Raw genomic sequence first — 13,102 nt, forward strand, 5'->3', positions numbered from 1 at the left:
TCTTCCAAGAAACGCACCTGACCTCGAGACGAGGCAGCGAGCCCCTGCAGCTCGTTCACCTGGGAGGCGTAATTCTCGTTGGAGCGCAGGGCGATCTCCAGCGACTTTTGGACCCTCGCCAAGTCTCCCCTCGCAGCTCGAAGCTTAGCACCCTACAACTTCGCTTCACCGAGGGCGGCACTAAGAACCTTGTTCTCCTCCTTCAAGACCTTGTTTTCGTCCCTCAAGGTGATGGAACTAGTTGAAGTAGATTGTGATTTCTTCAATAGCTCCATGCTTGGACCGAATGCCTCTTGAGGTTGACACTTGAAAATCTCTGAAATCTCCTTTGAAGTGTTCTTCAATGGAGAAGAAGTCTTGATAGGGATTCGGTTACTTCAAGCTTGAAGTAGAAGCTTGATGAACCAAGGCAAGGTTTGAATGAACCTTGAAGGAAACCTTAGAGAGAGAGTTCTCCACGGTTCTAAGGACTCTTGAGTGAGAGAGAAATCTGATTTCTATTCTCATAAATCTTCAAAAGTGAGTACAAGAGTAGGAAAATCAAATATATAGGGGAAGGTAGCTTGTAGGAGAAGCTAACCTTAACCATGGTTCACTAGGAACCATGGTAGGGTTAACTTAAACTCCCACGGTTTAGCTAGCTTGTAGGAGAAGCTAACCTTGACCATGGTTCACTTAAGAACCATGGTAAGGTGAGCTAACCTTACTTGAGTTTAGAAGCTTGCAAGACAAGCTTCAAAACTCAAGAAGGAAACTTAGAAATTTCGGCCAAGTGAGAACTAGTAAGCTAGGCAGCCTTGAACCAAAATTGCTCCATGAATTATTTTGAAAATATTTGATTTGGTTTAGTTAGGTTCATCATATGATGATGATACCTTGCTAAATCAAATCTATGAAAAATTAGGAGCAAAATGAGTCCAATATGTAAAATTTTGCCTAGGCCCAACTCAGGCCCAATTTCTAATCACACCCTCAAGCATTGCTAAATGTCACCCCCCTTTTCCCTACTGAAAAAATACAAAATGAAAGTATCAACTAGGGAGGTTAAATGTTACCCCCTTTTCCCTACTGAAAAAATACAAAATGAAGGTTGCTCAACCTTCATTTCCCAATCTAGGTATAACTCCACATCATCTTTGCCAAAAAATTGGGGAAGATCAACTTTGACTTCCCTTGGCCTTGTGGTCCTCCTAGGAGTATGTTGGTAGTGATCCCCTTGATTCATGCTTTCATTAGGGGATGTGTATTGGGAATGTGAGCTCCTACTCTTTTTTCTATGTTTCTTCATATCTTCTTTCAATTTTTCTTACTCTTGCCTTAAAATTCTCAATTCTTCCTCAAGATAAGCAAGTTGTCCTTCTCTTTCAATTCTTTCCTTCTCTCTTTGAATGGACTCTTTATTTTTCCATAGTTTAAGTGATTTAAGCTCTTTAGTGATGTAAGAAAGACTTTTTGGAGAGCCATCACTTTCACTATTGGAGGAATTTTGAGACATTTTAATTCAAGAGATTTTTTTTCACACAAAAATAGTTTTTATGAAAATAAATTTTTTTGAAGTGCTTAGACTTGGCACTTGGAGATCTAAGAGTACAAATTGAACTTTGGAGGGAGGTGAGCTACTAAAGAGCCACTTAATAACCAAGCCTCTTCAAGTAAAAATCTCTAAACCCCCTTGTACTTTTGTCCTGCACAAAACAATTTTCACAAAGAACTTTTCTTAAAGAAAAATAACAATCAAGTGCCTATGTGTACAATTTATATTATGCTTGAAAACATAAAGAGCAAGAAAACATAAATTGCTTGAAAACTTAAATGACTTAAAACATAAATGGCTTAAAACATAAATGACTTGAAAACATAAACTAGGCGTTGAAAGCAATTAAACCTAAGTGAGAGCTTGAAAGGCACCAAAGACCTTCAAGGACCACTCTCACAAGTACTACACGGAAATTACTATGAAAATTCTTAAGGAGAGATGGAGATACACCAAAGGCACTCCAAGACACTCCTTAATAAAGGCCTTGTACAAAAGTTTAGAAGACAAAAATTACAAGGAAAATGAAATTCAAATTTGCTTCAAATGAAATGCAAATTCACACTCCAAATGAAATGTAAATTCACTTTCAAATGAAATTAGTGGCTGCACTTAATTTCAAGGAAAACAAATTAGCCACTAATTTAGAAACAAATTTAGAGACGGATTTTGTAAGGAAAAACTAGTTTTAGAAACCAAAAATTCCGTCACTAAATTTAGTTCTAATTTTTCACAAAATTTTTTGACAATTAGCTTTACTCCTTCTTGCTCCAATTCAGCCACCAACTGCAGCCTCACAAGGTGTTTCACTCCTCTCTTTAGAAGCAACCTTGATATTAGTCACTTCTAGGTGTTTTCAAGAGCCTAGCCACCAAGAGAGAACAAACTCCCTAAGCAACCACCAAAGCTTTCAAGTGGATGTCCTTTGCCTTGGCCTCCTACACCTTTTAAGAAGCACTCAACCACCTTCAAGACTAGAATATTAGTTCTAAAACTGAAAAGGAACAATTTAGAATGGCTACACCAAATGGTAGAAGAAAATGAGACAAGACTAGAAAGAACTCCACAAATTTGACAAGCAAAAATTAAGGCAAATTTTGAAAGCTAGCACACAAAGAATAACCTAGGAAAGGCACTAGAATGGATTACAAAACAAAAGCTAAGATTAACAACAAAAATAAGACACAATTGATGTGGCTGGTCACAAAATATAGATGCCAAAATATTACTAAATCCGAGAGCTATACATCACAAATTTTCACTCCTTTTTGGCTTTTTCTTTTGCTATTTCTTTCTTTTTCTTTTGCAAAATATTTTTCTCTTATTTTTCTTTTGATGTTCAGGAGTTTCAATGCCTTTTAAACACTTAGAAGTCTCGGATTTAATGTAAAAATACTGCAGCAAAAATTTTACACAAAACAAGAGGTGTTTTCATGCATTTTTTTTTAACTAGTGCTTCACTATTTTGTATTGTTTTTAGGTCAAACTTTTAAGCACTCATTCTTTTGTTTTTCTCATGCATTTAAGACACTCACACCTCTGTTTTGTCTCTGTTTTAAGGCTCAAAAATTTGCACAAGGTTTCAGCCACAACACAAGACTCAAGAAAACCTAATAGGAAAGTGTTTATGAACTTTTCTTGACAAAACTTTTATTAAGACATAATAGAAACCTAACTCTAGGAAATTTGCTAGAACTAATAGCAAATTAGGAACTCAATTATGTAAAACAAAAGCACATGTAGTAAGGTACAGATTTAATAAGAAAAGACACACAAATTTTCAGATACAAAGACACAAAACAAAATTAGGTCAAACAAGCTAGTCTAGGAAGTTTTAACATACAAAGGACTACACATGACTTTCTAGGACAAAACAAGTGATTCAAAAATAAAATCTATGCAATATGAATGTTTTCCAATCACAGACACATGTTATAGAATGGAGAGACTCAAGCAAAAATTAAAAACGCACAAGAACAAGAGTACCTAAAGCACAAAACAATTGATTCACGGATTCAAAGGAACAAGCAATAATATGAATCAATTTAGTTCACATATGACATATAGGATCCATCAAAAAAATTATTAGAACTAGATCCTTGCAGCAAACAAAAATTTAGACATGTAATAGGAGGAAGATACAACACGGATTCAAGTAGAAAAGTTTGGAAACAAAAACCTCAAGAGCACTAGGCTCTGATACCAAAAATGATGGAACTAGTTGAAGTAGATTGTGATTTCTTCAATAGCTCCATGCTTGGACCGAATGCCTCTTGAGGTTGACACTTGAAAATCTCTGAAATCTCCTTTAAAGTATTCTTCAATGGAGAAGAAGTCTTGATAGGGATTCGGTTACTTCAAGCTTGACGTAGAAGCTTGATGAACCAAGGCAAGGTTTGAATGAACCTTGAGGGAAACCTTAGAGAGAGATTTCTCCACGGTTCTAGGGACTCTTGAGTGAGAGAGAAATCTGATATCTATTCTCATAAATCTTCAAAAGTGAGTACAAGAGTAGGAAAATCAAATATATAGGGGAAGGTAGCTTGTAGGAGAAGCTAACCTTAACCATGGTTCACTAGGAACCATGGTAGGGTTAACTTAAACTCCCACGGTTTAGCTAGCTTGTAGGAGAAGCTAACCTTGACCATGGTTCACTTAAGAACCATGGTAAGGTGAGCTAACCTTACTTGAGTTTAGAAGCTTGCAAGACAAGCTTCAAAACTCAAGAAGGAAACTTAGAAATTTCGGACAAGTGAGAACTAGTAAGCTAGGCGGCCTTGAACCAAAATTGCTCCATGAATTATTTTGAAAATATTTGATTTGGTTTAGTTAGGTTCATCATATGATGATGAGACCTAGCTAAATCAAATCTATGAAAAATTAGGAGCAAAATGAGTCCAATATGTAAAATTTTGCCTAGGCCCAACTCAGGCCCAATTTCTAAGCACACCCTCAAGCATTGTTAAATGTCACCCCCCTTTTCCCTACTGAAAAAATACAAAATGAAAGTATCAACTAGGGAGGTTAAATGGAGTTAAACTCTCCAAGTAACCTACCTCAAAATCAATACACAAACACTAAGATAAGCAAGTAAAGTGCCTCACAAATACAAAGGCAAAAATAACCTATACAAGAGACTATTTACAAAATATATGAAAAAGGTCTTTAATATCATCTCATTCCTCTTGGTTCTTTCAGTATATCACCTCTTGGATTCCTTGACCTTGGCCATAGTCTATCACATGGGTTGAACTCGGCCCCTCAGTCTAACCAGGTCCTCCTGCTGCTTGGACCACCTATGCTTCCAGTTGTCCACAATGGCCATAGCCCTCTGCAGAAGGACCTGAGCAACGTCAAAGCTTTCCACGGGCCCAACCTCTTCGATCATCTCCTAATCCTCCGAGCATAGCGAACCCTTGGGAAAGAACTTCTCGGCGGTCACGCCCGCGCTCCATAGCGAATCCATGTCAGCCGAGGCACTCACATGGTCCAATTGCACATCAGAGCGGTCCTTCCCAAAGCGGGGGGCAATGTATCAACTCCGAGAGGCCCCCTGTGATGGACCTGACGACGGCGCAGAAGCTGCGGGCGTAGATGTTGGGACCTCAGAACTTGGCCCCTCGCCCCGAACCTTGGTGGTAGCAGAAGTGGCAGCAGACGTCCCCTGCTCTGCACCGAAGACACCCGCTCCTGGCTCCTCAGAGCTCGGAGTCTCCAGGACCTCGACAGCCTTGCTCGCCTACAAAAAAGAAAATAGTAGCAACTTAAAACAAAGCTCAACCAGAACGCAACATAAAAAGGAAAAGAGAAGCCACAAGGCAAGACACATACCTCGGCGGTCGTCTCCATAGCAGCCATTTGAGGAGCCTCCCCGAGCGGAGGACTCCCAGTCAGGTCGACTGCGTCGGCATCAACAGCCTTGGAGGTCACCTCTTCCATGCCACGAGCGGCAGAGGTCCCCCCGACCTCTTTCTCACCCCTCTTTCTTTTTCGGTTGATCTTCAGGGGGAAATCTCCTCCTCTTGAGGCTCGGGAACCTCGAGCTCGGCAACGTTGTAGCGGTGCTTCAGCTCACGCCACTTACTTTTGCCCATTATGCCTGCAAACACAACGAATAAAACACATTAGCAAAAGAAGGTTTCACAAACCCTAACAATCTAAAGAGGACGAGATACTCACTCTCCAGGCCCCTCTCCTTGTACGCCGAATTCGCAAGTGACAAGACGAGCTTGCAATCCAGCGGGCGAGGAAGCGCGGCAAGGTTTTCAACAGCGGCCGCCTCCGAAGCCGTCAATTTCAATTGGCCCACCCCATGAAACCTAAACAGTTTGGGCACCAGTAGAAGGGGAACCTCGGCAACCTGCCGAAGTAGAACGCCCCATCCTCCAATGGGTCGACATCCACAAGGGTAACCCGGAAAAACTCCTGTCTAAAATTTTTGTATGACTGGGAGTAGAGAGTGAATAAACCCCCATCCCTACTCCCACTCAAGGACAGTATGCCATAAGGCGGAACGCCTATCTTCAACTAGTAAAAATGAAGAAAGACGGGAAGGGACACCTCTATCCCTAGAGCCGAACACAGGACTTGAAAAGCCCTCAAAAAACCCCAACTATTTGGGTGCAACTAGCAAGGAGCCGAGTTGATAAAATTCAAAAAATCGCACTCGAATTGAGTGAAAGGAAGGCAGACACCTAAGTCCCTAAAGAAACATTGGTAGACATAGAAATGGGGAGGGTCAGTAGACTTCCCCGTGTACATGCCCTCTCCGGCCCGACAAGGCTCAAGCCGGATCATTCGGGAGATGGAAGGGTCACAAATTCTATGCAATTTCCAAATCGCATTGACCTCAAGGAAAGATCGGAACACACTTTGGCCTCCACCCATCTCACGCCGAACCCAATCGTACCCAGGAATGCCTGGAACGAGGTCCTTAGGCGGGCTCTCCACCTTCTTCTTCTCGGCGGCGGCCGTTCCGATAGCCGCTGCCTTGCCCCGCGCCTTACCCTTGCCCTTGGCAGGCGCGGCGGATCCAGGACCACCCTCTCCAGCCATCAAGAAAGAAAGAAGATTTGACAAGAAGGAGAAAGAAGATTACAGAAAGGAAGTAACTGGTACTCTCCCTCAGAAAATAACCCTAACGACAACGGGGTTACCGGAAACGAGAACGGGAATAGCAAGAACGAAAGCCGAGGGAGCAGCGTGCGCAAGGAGCTAAGGAAGAAGAAGAAACAAAAAGAGTAAAGTGAATGAAGAGGCGCGAGAGAAAGAGAAAAAAGGGCCCCCTAAATTCAAACGGTCATGCCACGTGTCGGAAAGAGAAAGCATAACTGACAACTCATTTAATGAGCCCCACTATGGCAAGCACGACCATCATTACATAACTGTCACTCCTCGTTAACGCGCCCCCACACGTTCTCAAGAATGAAGCGACATATACGACACATGGCACCTTGACAGGCAAGCGTACGCGAAAGGTCACTGCTCCCTGACGAGCTCGGTCTTAAACTCCTCGACCCACGGTCTTTGGAGCTCGGGGGGCTAGTGTACTACCCGTACCGCCATGCCGAGCTCGAGCTCGGCATCACGGCGTGGAGTGACCTCAAAACACGCATTTGGAGATCTCGGCCTAGACGAGATCCGCAATCCAACCAGATCATAACTGATCTCAGGAGATCTCGATCCAGACGAGATCCTCTGTCTAATTAGATCATAACTGATCTCAGGGCCAAGGCCCAACGCAACCCTAATTCACACTAAGGTACGTGCATTACTTATACGAGACATATACTCATACAAATCCTAACTTTAGCATCGAAGTCTCTTTTGCAGGTACCACCCCCATCTTGGAACATCAAGCTTACCAGCGAAGGAGGCTCACCGACCTTACCCAGTGGATCAATTCTACCTCAGATCCTCGGTAAGAACATATTCATTTCAAAATATACTGAAATATGAACACTTTGATCACCTTCAAATTATTGTTCAATTTTAACAAAATTTAATATACACATATAAAGTTATAAGAACTTTCAATCTAACAGTTAAATTTACAAAATTCACATTTAATATAAAATTATTGAATAGTATAACACTTGGTAAAAATTACACCAGTATAATTATAACCTCTCTTATATATATTTATTTATATATCAGGACTCTCTCTAGCTACTTCCGAAAGCTAGGAATATTTTGCGCCACATAAAAAATCGCAATAACCAAGCCTAACGCGTTGGTCACTTCCTAAGCAGAAACAACCTGGAAACCGGTTCTTTCATTTCCTCGTCCTCGTACTCAGGTTTGGATCCCATGGCGCAATTTAATGTTCCGCAATGAAAGTCAACAACGTGTGAAAGCCATGTCAAACCTCCCCTCATCGCTCTCAGAGATTTGCCTCACCCAGTTTCGCCTTGCCATGTCCACGGCAGACCCATGGCCCTTCTCATGAACCCCACCGCACGCTAGCGCCTCCTCCCCTTCACTTCCATTCCCATACACACCTTTCTCTTTCACTCCCCCAAAGGCGCATGTCCAAGATTCGCGGATTCAACCTCAGGACGCGCCTCATCCGGGTCTCCAAATGGGTCTTAAGAAAGATCCGGATCCGGAACTCGACCCGACCCGGATACCGTCGCCTGGGTTGGTCCTCTAAGTCACCCATGGCGAAGCTCCGGAGGTGGGGCCGCAAGTTGACGGCAGGTGCGAAGTCGATCTTGAAAGTGACAGCCGAATCGGGTTATGCCCAATTAGGGTCAGAACCGGATCCAAGTGTGCCGAAGGGACACCTGGCGGTGTACGTGGGGCAGAAGGATGGCGAGTTGCACCGTGTTATGGTGCCGGTGATATACTTCAACCACCCTTTGTTTGGGGAGTTGCTGAAGGAAAGAGAGGAGGAGTTTGGGTTCCACCACGAAGGTGGAATCACCATCCCGTGTCGGGTCACGGAGTTCGAACGGGTCAAGACCCGAATCGCTTCTGGATCTCGCCGGACCACTCGTCACAAAATAATTGCCTGGCGCTAATCCTCATGCTGAGGTGCTCCTGATTGCCCATCTTGTAACTCAACAAATGAGAAAATTGTTTTTTATTTTTTGTTTATATATATTTTACCCAAAAAAAGAAATATTTCTCGATAACGGTGTTTGCTGTTTAGCTTTTCTTTTTACCAATTTTTGTTTCTTGATGTATATTCTTTAGCTTTCCTGTTTAGCTTTTGATAATGGTGTGTAAATTAAGTGCAGAAAGAATTTGTTTTTCAATGAATAGTGATATATATTTTTTCTACCACGTATTAGTCAAACTTTATTAATTTTAGGTTGGAAGCCCGAAGTTTTAATACTACACTTTCTTCAAGCAAATAAAAATGATTTATGATCGACATGGGATATATTGAGAAAAAAAAATGAATTCAAAAGAAAAATAATTATATTTATTAAAGGGGTCGAGGCACTTCGTACCTCTATATGTATATTATCGTAAAATTTAAAATAACTTATCTATGAAATAAATTTATTTGTTTGCAAATAAACATATAAATAATTTTACACAATATGATATTTTACGATCATAAAATTTTCTTAATAGGAAGACCAAATAAAGATTCCACTTTAGGACGATTTTTAGGTTTCCTGTAATTTATGATAGAAATTAAATGTCATTCTGCTATTATTTTTAGTTAACATTAACATAACTAAAACATATATCAGAATTAGTAAATAATTAAATTAAATAATGTCATACCTTTCAAGAATAAATTTCAATTTTTTATATAGTAAATCATCCATAATTTCTTTGACTTTAAAAAACTACAAAAATAAATAATACAATGTCATGTATCAATATGAGATATTTAAAATTTCATGTAATTTATTTTATTTTATGAAAGAAATAATCATAACCTAAAAAATAGAGATATTTTATTTTTCATGAAAGTTGTCAATATAACAGGTATTACTCAATCTTGCATTTTCAAGTGTCTTAATATTGAGAAAAATATGAGTTAGAATTGATTTAAATGAAGAAATGTTAAAATTATATTTTTATATCTATTAAATTGACACATATAAAATATCTTCACAACCATATTATTATATTATCTTTCTAATTTTTTTGATAACAATTATTTTTTCACCATTTTTCAAAGTTTAGTTAATACAAAAGAGTTGAACATTACAAAATAAATATGTGATATTAAAAACATAACTAATAAAATTAACATAATTTCTTGAAAAAAAAATGATTAAAGTTGAGAAACATATTTAATTTAGTAAACCCAGTTTTATTGATAAAATAGAATAAATTTAAGATACACATTTAAGTTATCAAACATAGTGATTATATTATTTGGGTAACATAAATCAAATTTTATGTTTCATGGTTGAATTGTAACATTTTTTAATTTATAATATCTACTGAAATTATATTAGATATTTATAAATATATTTAAAATTTTAAATATATTAAAATAATAATTTTTCAAATAAAATTTTAAAAATATTAAATCTATAACTTAGAAAATAAAAATCAAAATAAGAAACAAACATATTTTAAATATGGACATTTAAAAAATTGATTACACATAAAATGAAAGAAAAATACATTTAAATTTACTATTGACTAAACTTGAAATGAATTCAATGCAATGGATGTCCTCCAAATATAGTTAAATTTATTTATGTTTTTGTAAATTTTAAAACTTTTAAAAGTAATTTTTTCTATTACTTTTAAATTGAATAACTTGTAACATCTTACATGTCATTTTGTGTAACTAATAGCATTGATGCGATATCATCATTGAGAGAAAAAAAACAAAATTACACTCCTTCTATTCTAATTTATAGCATATCTAATTGCAAATGATGTAAAAAAAAAAAAAACATACTTTTTGTTTGATGGACTTGTGAGTATTAAGTCATTTCTTCATCCTCATGTAAGTCATGATCATCAAGGGTGTACTAATCGTCATAACCACAATCATGCTTCTTAATGGTGTCCTTATCGGGGTCAGAGTATTATTCTTCTACACCATGTGTCACTATATCCAACATTAAAGACAATGACTTAAAATATAATACAACTTGCTTGCAAATGTGATTCATAACAGAATAGAGTAAGGATGAGTTTGGAATAAAGCGGAAGTTGAGAATTGATTGGGATGAGAAAAATGTAGAGAGGGAGAATGGAAAAAAAATTGTGCAAAGGAGGTAGATAAAAATAGATAAAATTATAAATATATTGTGTAGTTATTATTTTAAAAGAAAGTAATCATCAATAAGGGTAAAATCTTAAGTTATAGAAGTTATAGATAAAAGTTATAAAAGAATACTAACCTGGAAACTATGAATGGGAAAACATAAGATCAAAGGTACTAATGGCCTTCATCGATCAAAACACAATATTGATGACAATGATTGATATCATTGGCAATGAGTCATGGAACCAGGATTCAAGCGGGTAAGTCAATTTTAACAACACGTTTTGACTTTTTTTAGGACAAAGAATATGTTTTGTTTCTAGCTTGAAAGTATAGGGAGTGATGTTGTCAAAAGAATCATGTGCAACCTAGTTAGATACGATAATTGTGTGATTTGGTGATAGCGTTGAATGAAAATTTGGGTGAGAAAAAAAAACACTATCTTACAAAACGTTGGATTGGGACTCATAATAGAGTGAGAATGGATTTGGTTTATAATTTTTTTGAAAATAACATACTTAACGACGGTTATTTGTGTGATTATTATTTTGAAAGAAAGTAACCACCTTACAGTTATTATTTTGAAAGAAAGTAACCATCAATATCAATAATAATAAGGGGTAAAATTGGATAAAATTTTGAAAGAAAGTGACCAAATATTTATAAGTTTTAAAATATTTTTTTTGTAATTTTAAAACTATTAAAAATTAAATAAAATTTAAAATTCAAAATTAGGCATATTAAAAATTTGAATTTTTAATAAAATATGATTATATATTTAAAATTTTAAATCTATTAAGATAATAAGTTTAAAAATGAATTTTTATAATTTTAAAGGAAAAAAATGAATTTGGGAAATAGAGATATCTTAAATTTGAATTTTTAAAAAGTTGAATAAATTTAAATTTACTGTAAAAATAAACAAAAAAAATCATTGTAAAAAATGACTAAATTTACATAATTTAATGTAGAATTTTTTTAATAAGCACGAAAAAATAGAATTGAGAAAAGAGAATCAACCTAAAAAAACGTGACTGAGGAATTTGAGCGGAAGTGAGAAAGTGCCAATCCTTATATGCAATTGTGAAACGCCAATCTTTGGAATCCTTCCCATGTTCTTAACCCCTCTATTCGTTCTCATTCTACGTCAAAACCCAACAAACAATGATGGTCGTAATGTATAAAATTGGTGAAATGTTTATTGTGGGCAATTAAAGTGGATTGAAAAATGAAAAAAAAAAAAGTAGAAAGGTTTGAAGGAAATGGGCCTAAGAGGATTGAAGGGAAAACAAAGATACAAAGACGATAACAGGATATGACAGAGAGAAGAAGAAAAAGAAAGGTGTGAGGGGTTTGTTGCGAGAAGAAAATAATGAAATAAAGTGGCTGGTGGGGGAGGAAAAATTCCCTTTCTCTCGAATCTCGACTACCATGAGAAAGGATGCACCGTAAAATGGAGGATATATTATGCAAGGATATGAAGTCACTTTAACAAAAAAGAGAGGAAGCAAGAAAGACAGGTATGTGAAAGTGCGAACAATGAGTGCAGTTACTTAGATAATATGCTGTTAAAAGGAATAAGAGTGAGTAGTTACTTAAAAAAAATGACATAATTACTTGTATTAATCATTTAATATGTAATATTATTAAGGGTAAAAATGTCATAATAAAAGTGGAAACCAAATGATAGTTATAAGCGTTTGCATCCCTTTATATAATGTTATAATTAAAAACAAAAAAATATATTATAATGCGAAAATCCCATAGTGCTCTTTAGTTGGGTTGTGCACTAAAGCCCATGTAGAATAGATTTCGCCCATTGGGCTTGAAATTCTTGTTTGCGGGCCTTGTATTTTGGCCAAGTAGCATGATTTTGGGTCTTGTAATTTTTGGTCATTTTAGAATTAGGTTTAGTTAAGCACATGTGTTAACATATTTACATGTAATTTAGTTTGCATTTAGATGACATTTGACCCATGTAACAGACCAAGGGAGTGGCACACATGGCATGACTCAAATGCCACTCAAATGCACACCAAACTAGATGCACATGAACCTAGCACACGGCCGACCCTAAAATTTTAATTTGAATTCAAATTTTGGCGCCTAAGGTTAACCTAAACCATACCATGATTTATTTTAACCTTAGGTTAAGGCTAGCATGTTCCACACACTTTCTAGGCCTATAAATTTCCTTTGGCAATGTAATCTCAACACTTTGGATAATTGAATGAGAATTTATTCATCTTTTAGAACCAAATTCTCTCTAGCCAAAGTCACCAAGGAGAATCCCTTCTCCAATTCGCCTTGAGCTATCCTATTTGTAGTCCTAGGTTTGAGCTTCTTCTATGTAAGAAGCTTGGTTCACCTTGAAC

General features: G+C 37.0%; 2 protein-coding genes across 2 annotated transcripts; one reads left to right on the forward strand and one right to left on the reverse strand.

The window, feature by feature from the left end:
* Nucleotides 1-3,938: 3,938 nt before the first annotated feature.
* On the reverse strand, nucleotides 3,939-7,717 carry LOC114915342 (uncharacterized). Its single transcript, XM_083072468.1, has 3 exons — nucleotides 5,714-7,717; nucleotides 5,366-5,633; nucleotides 3,939-5,273 (listed from the first exon to the last, which is right to left on the reverse strand). The coding sequence occupies exons 2-3, from the start codon at nucleotides 5,471-5,473 to the stop codon at nucleotides 5,070-5,072; spliced, it is 312 nt and encodes a 103-aa protein (XP_082928594.1). The 5' UTR covers nucleotides 5,474-5,633; nucleotides 5,714-7,717; the 3' UTR covers nucleotides 3,939-5,069.
* Nucleotides 7,718-7,735: 18 nt separating this feature from the next.
* On the forward strand, nucleotides 7,736-8,818 carry LOC109791807 (auxin-responsive protein SAUR36). Its single transcript, XM_020351155.3, has one exon. It carries the CDS (start codon nucleotides 8,062-8,064, stop codon nucleotides 8,554-8,556), a length of 495 nt encoding a protein of 164 aa, XP_020206744.1. The 5' UTR covers nucleotides 7,736-8,061; the 3' UTR covers nucleotides 8,557-8,818.
* The last annotated feature ends 4,284 nt before the right edge of the window (nucleotides 8,819-13,102 follow it).

This window comes from Cajanus cajan, chromosome 4, assembly GCF_000230855.2.
Source record: "Cajanus cajan strain Asha chromosome 4, NIPB_CcT2T_4, whole genome shotgun sequence".
NCBI classification, from domain to species: domain Eukaryota; kingdom Viridiplantae; phylum Streptophyta; class Magnoliopsida; order Fabales; family Fabaceae; genus Cajanus; species Cajanus cajan.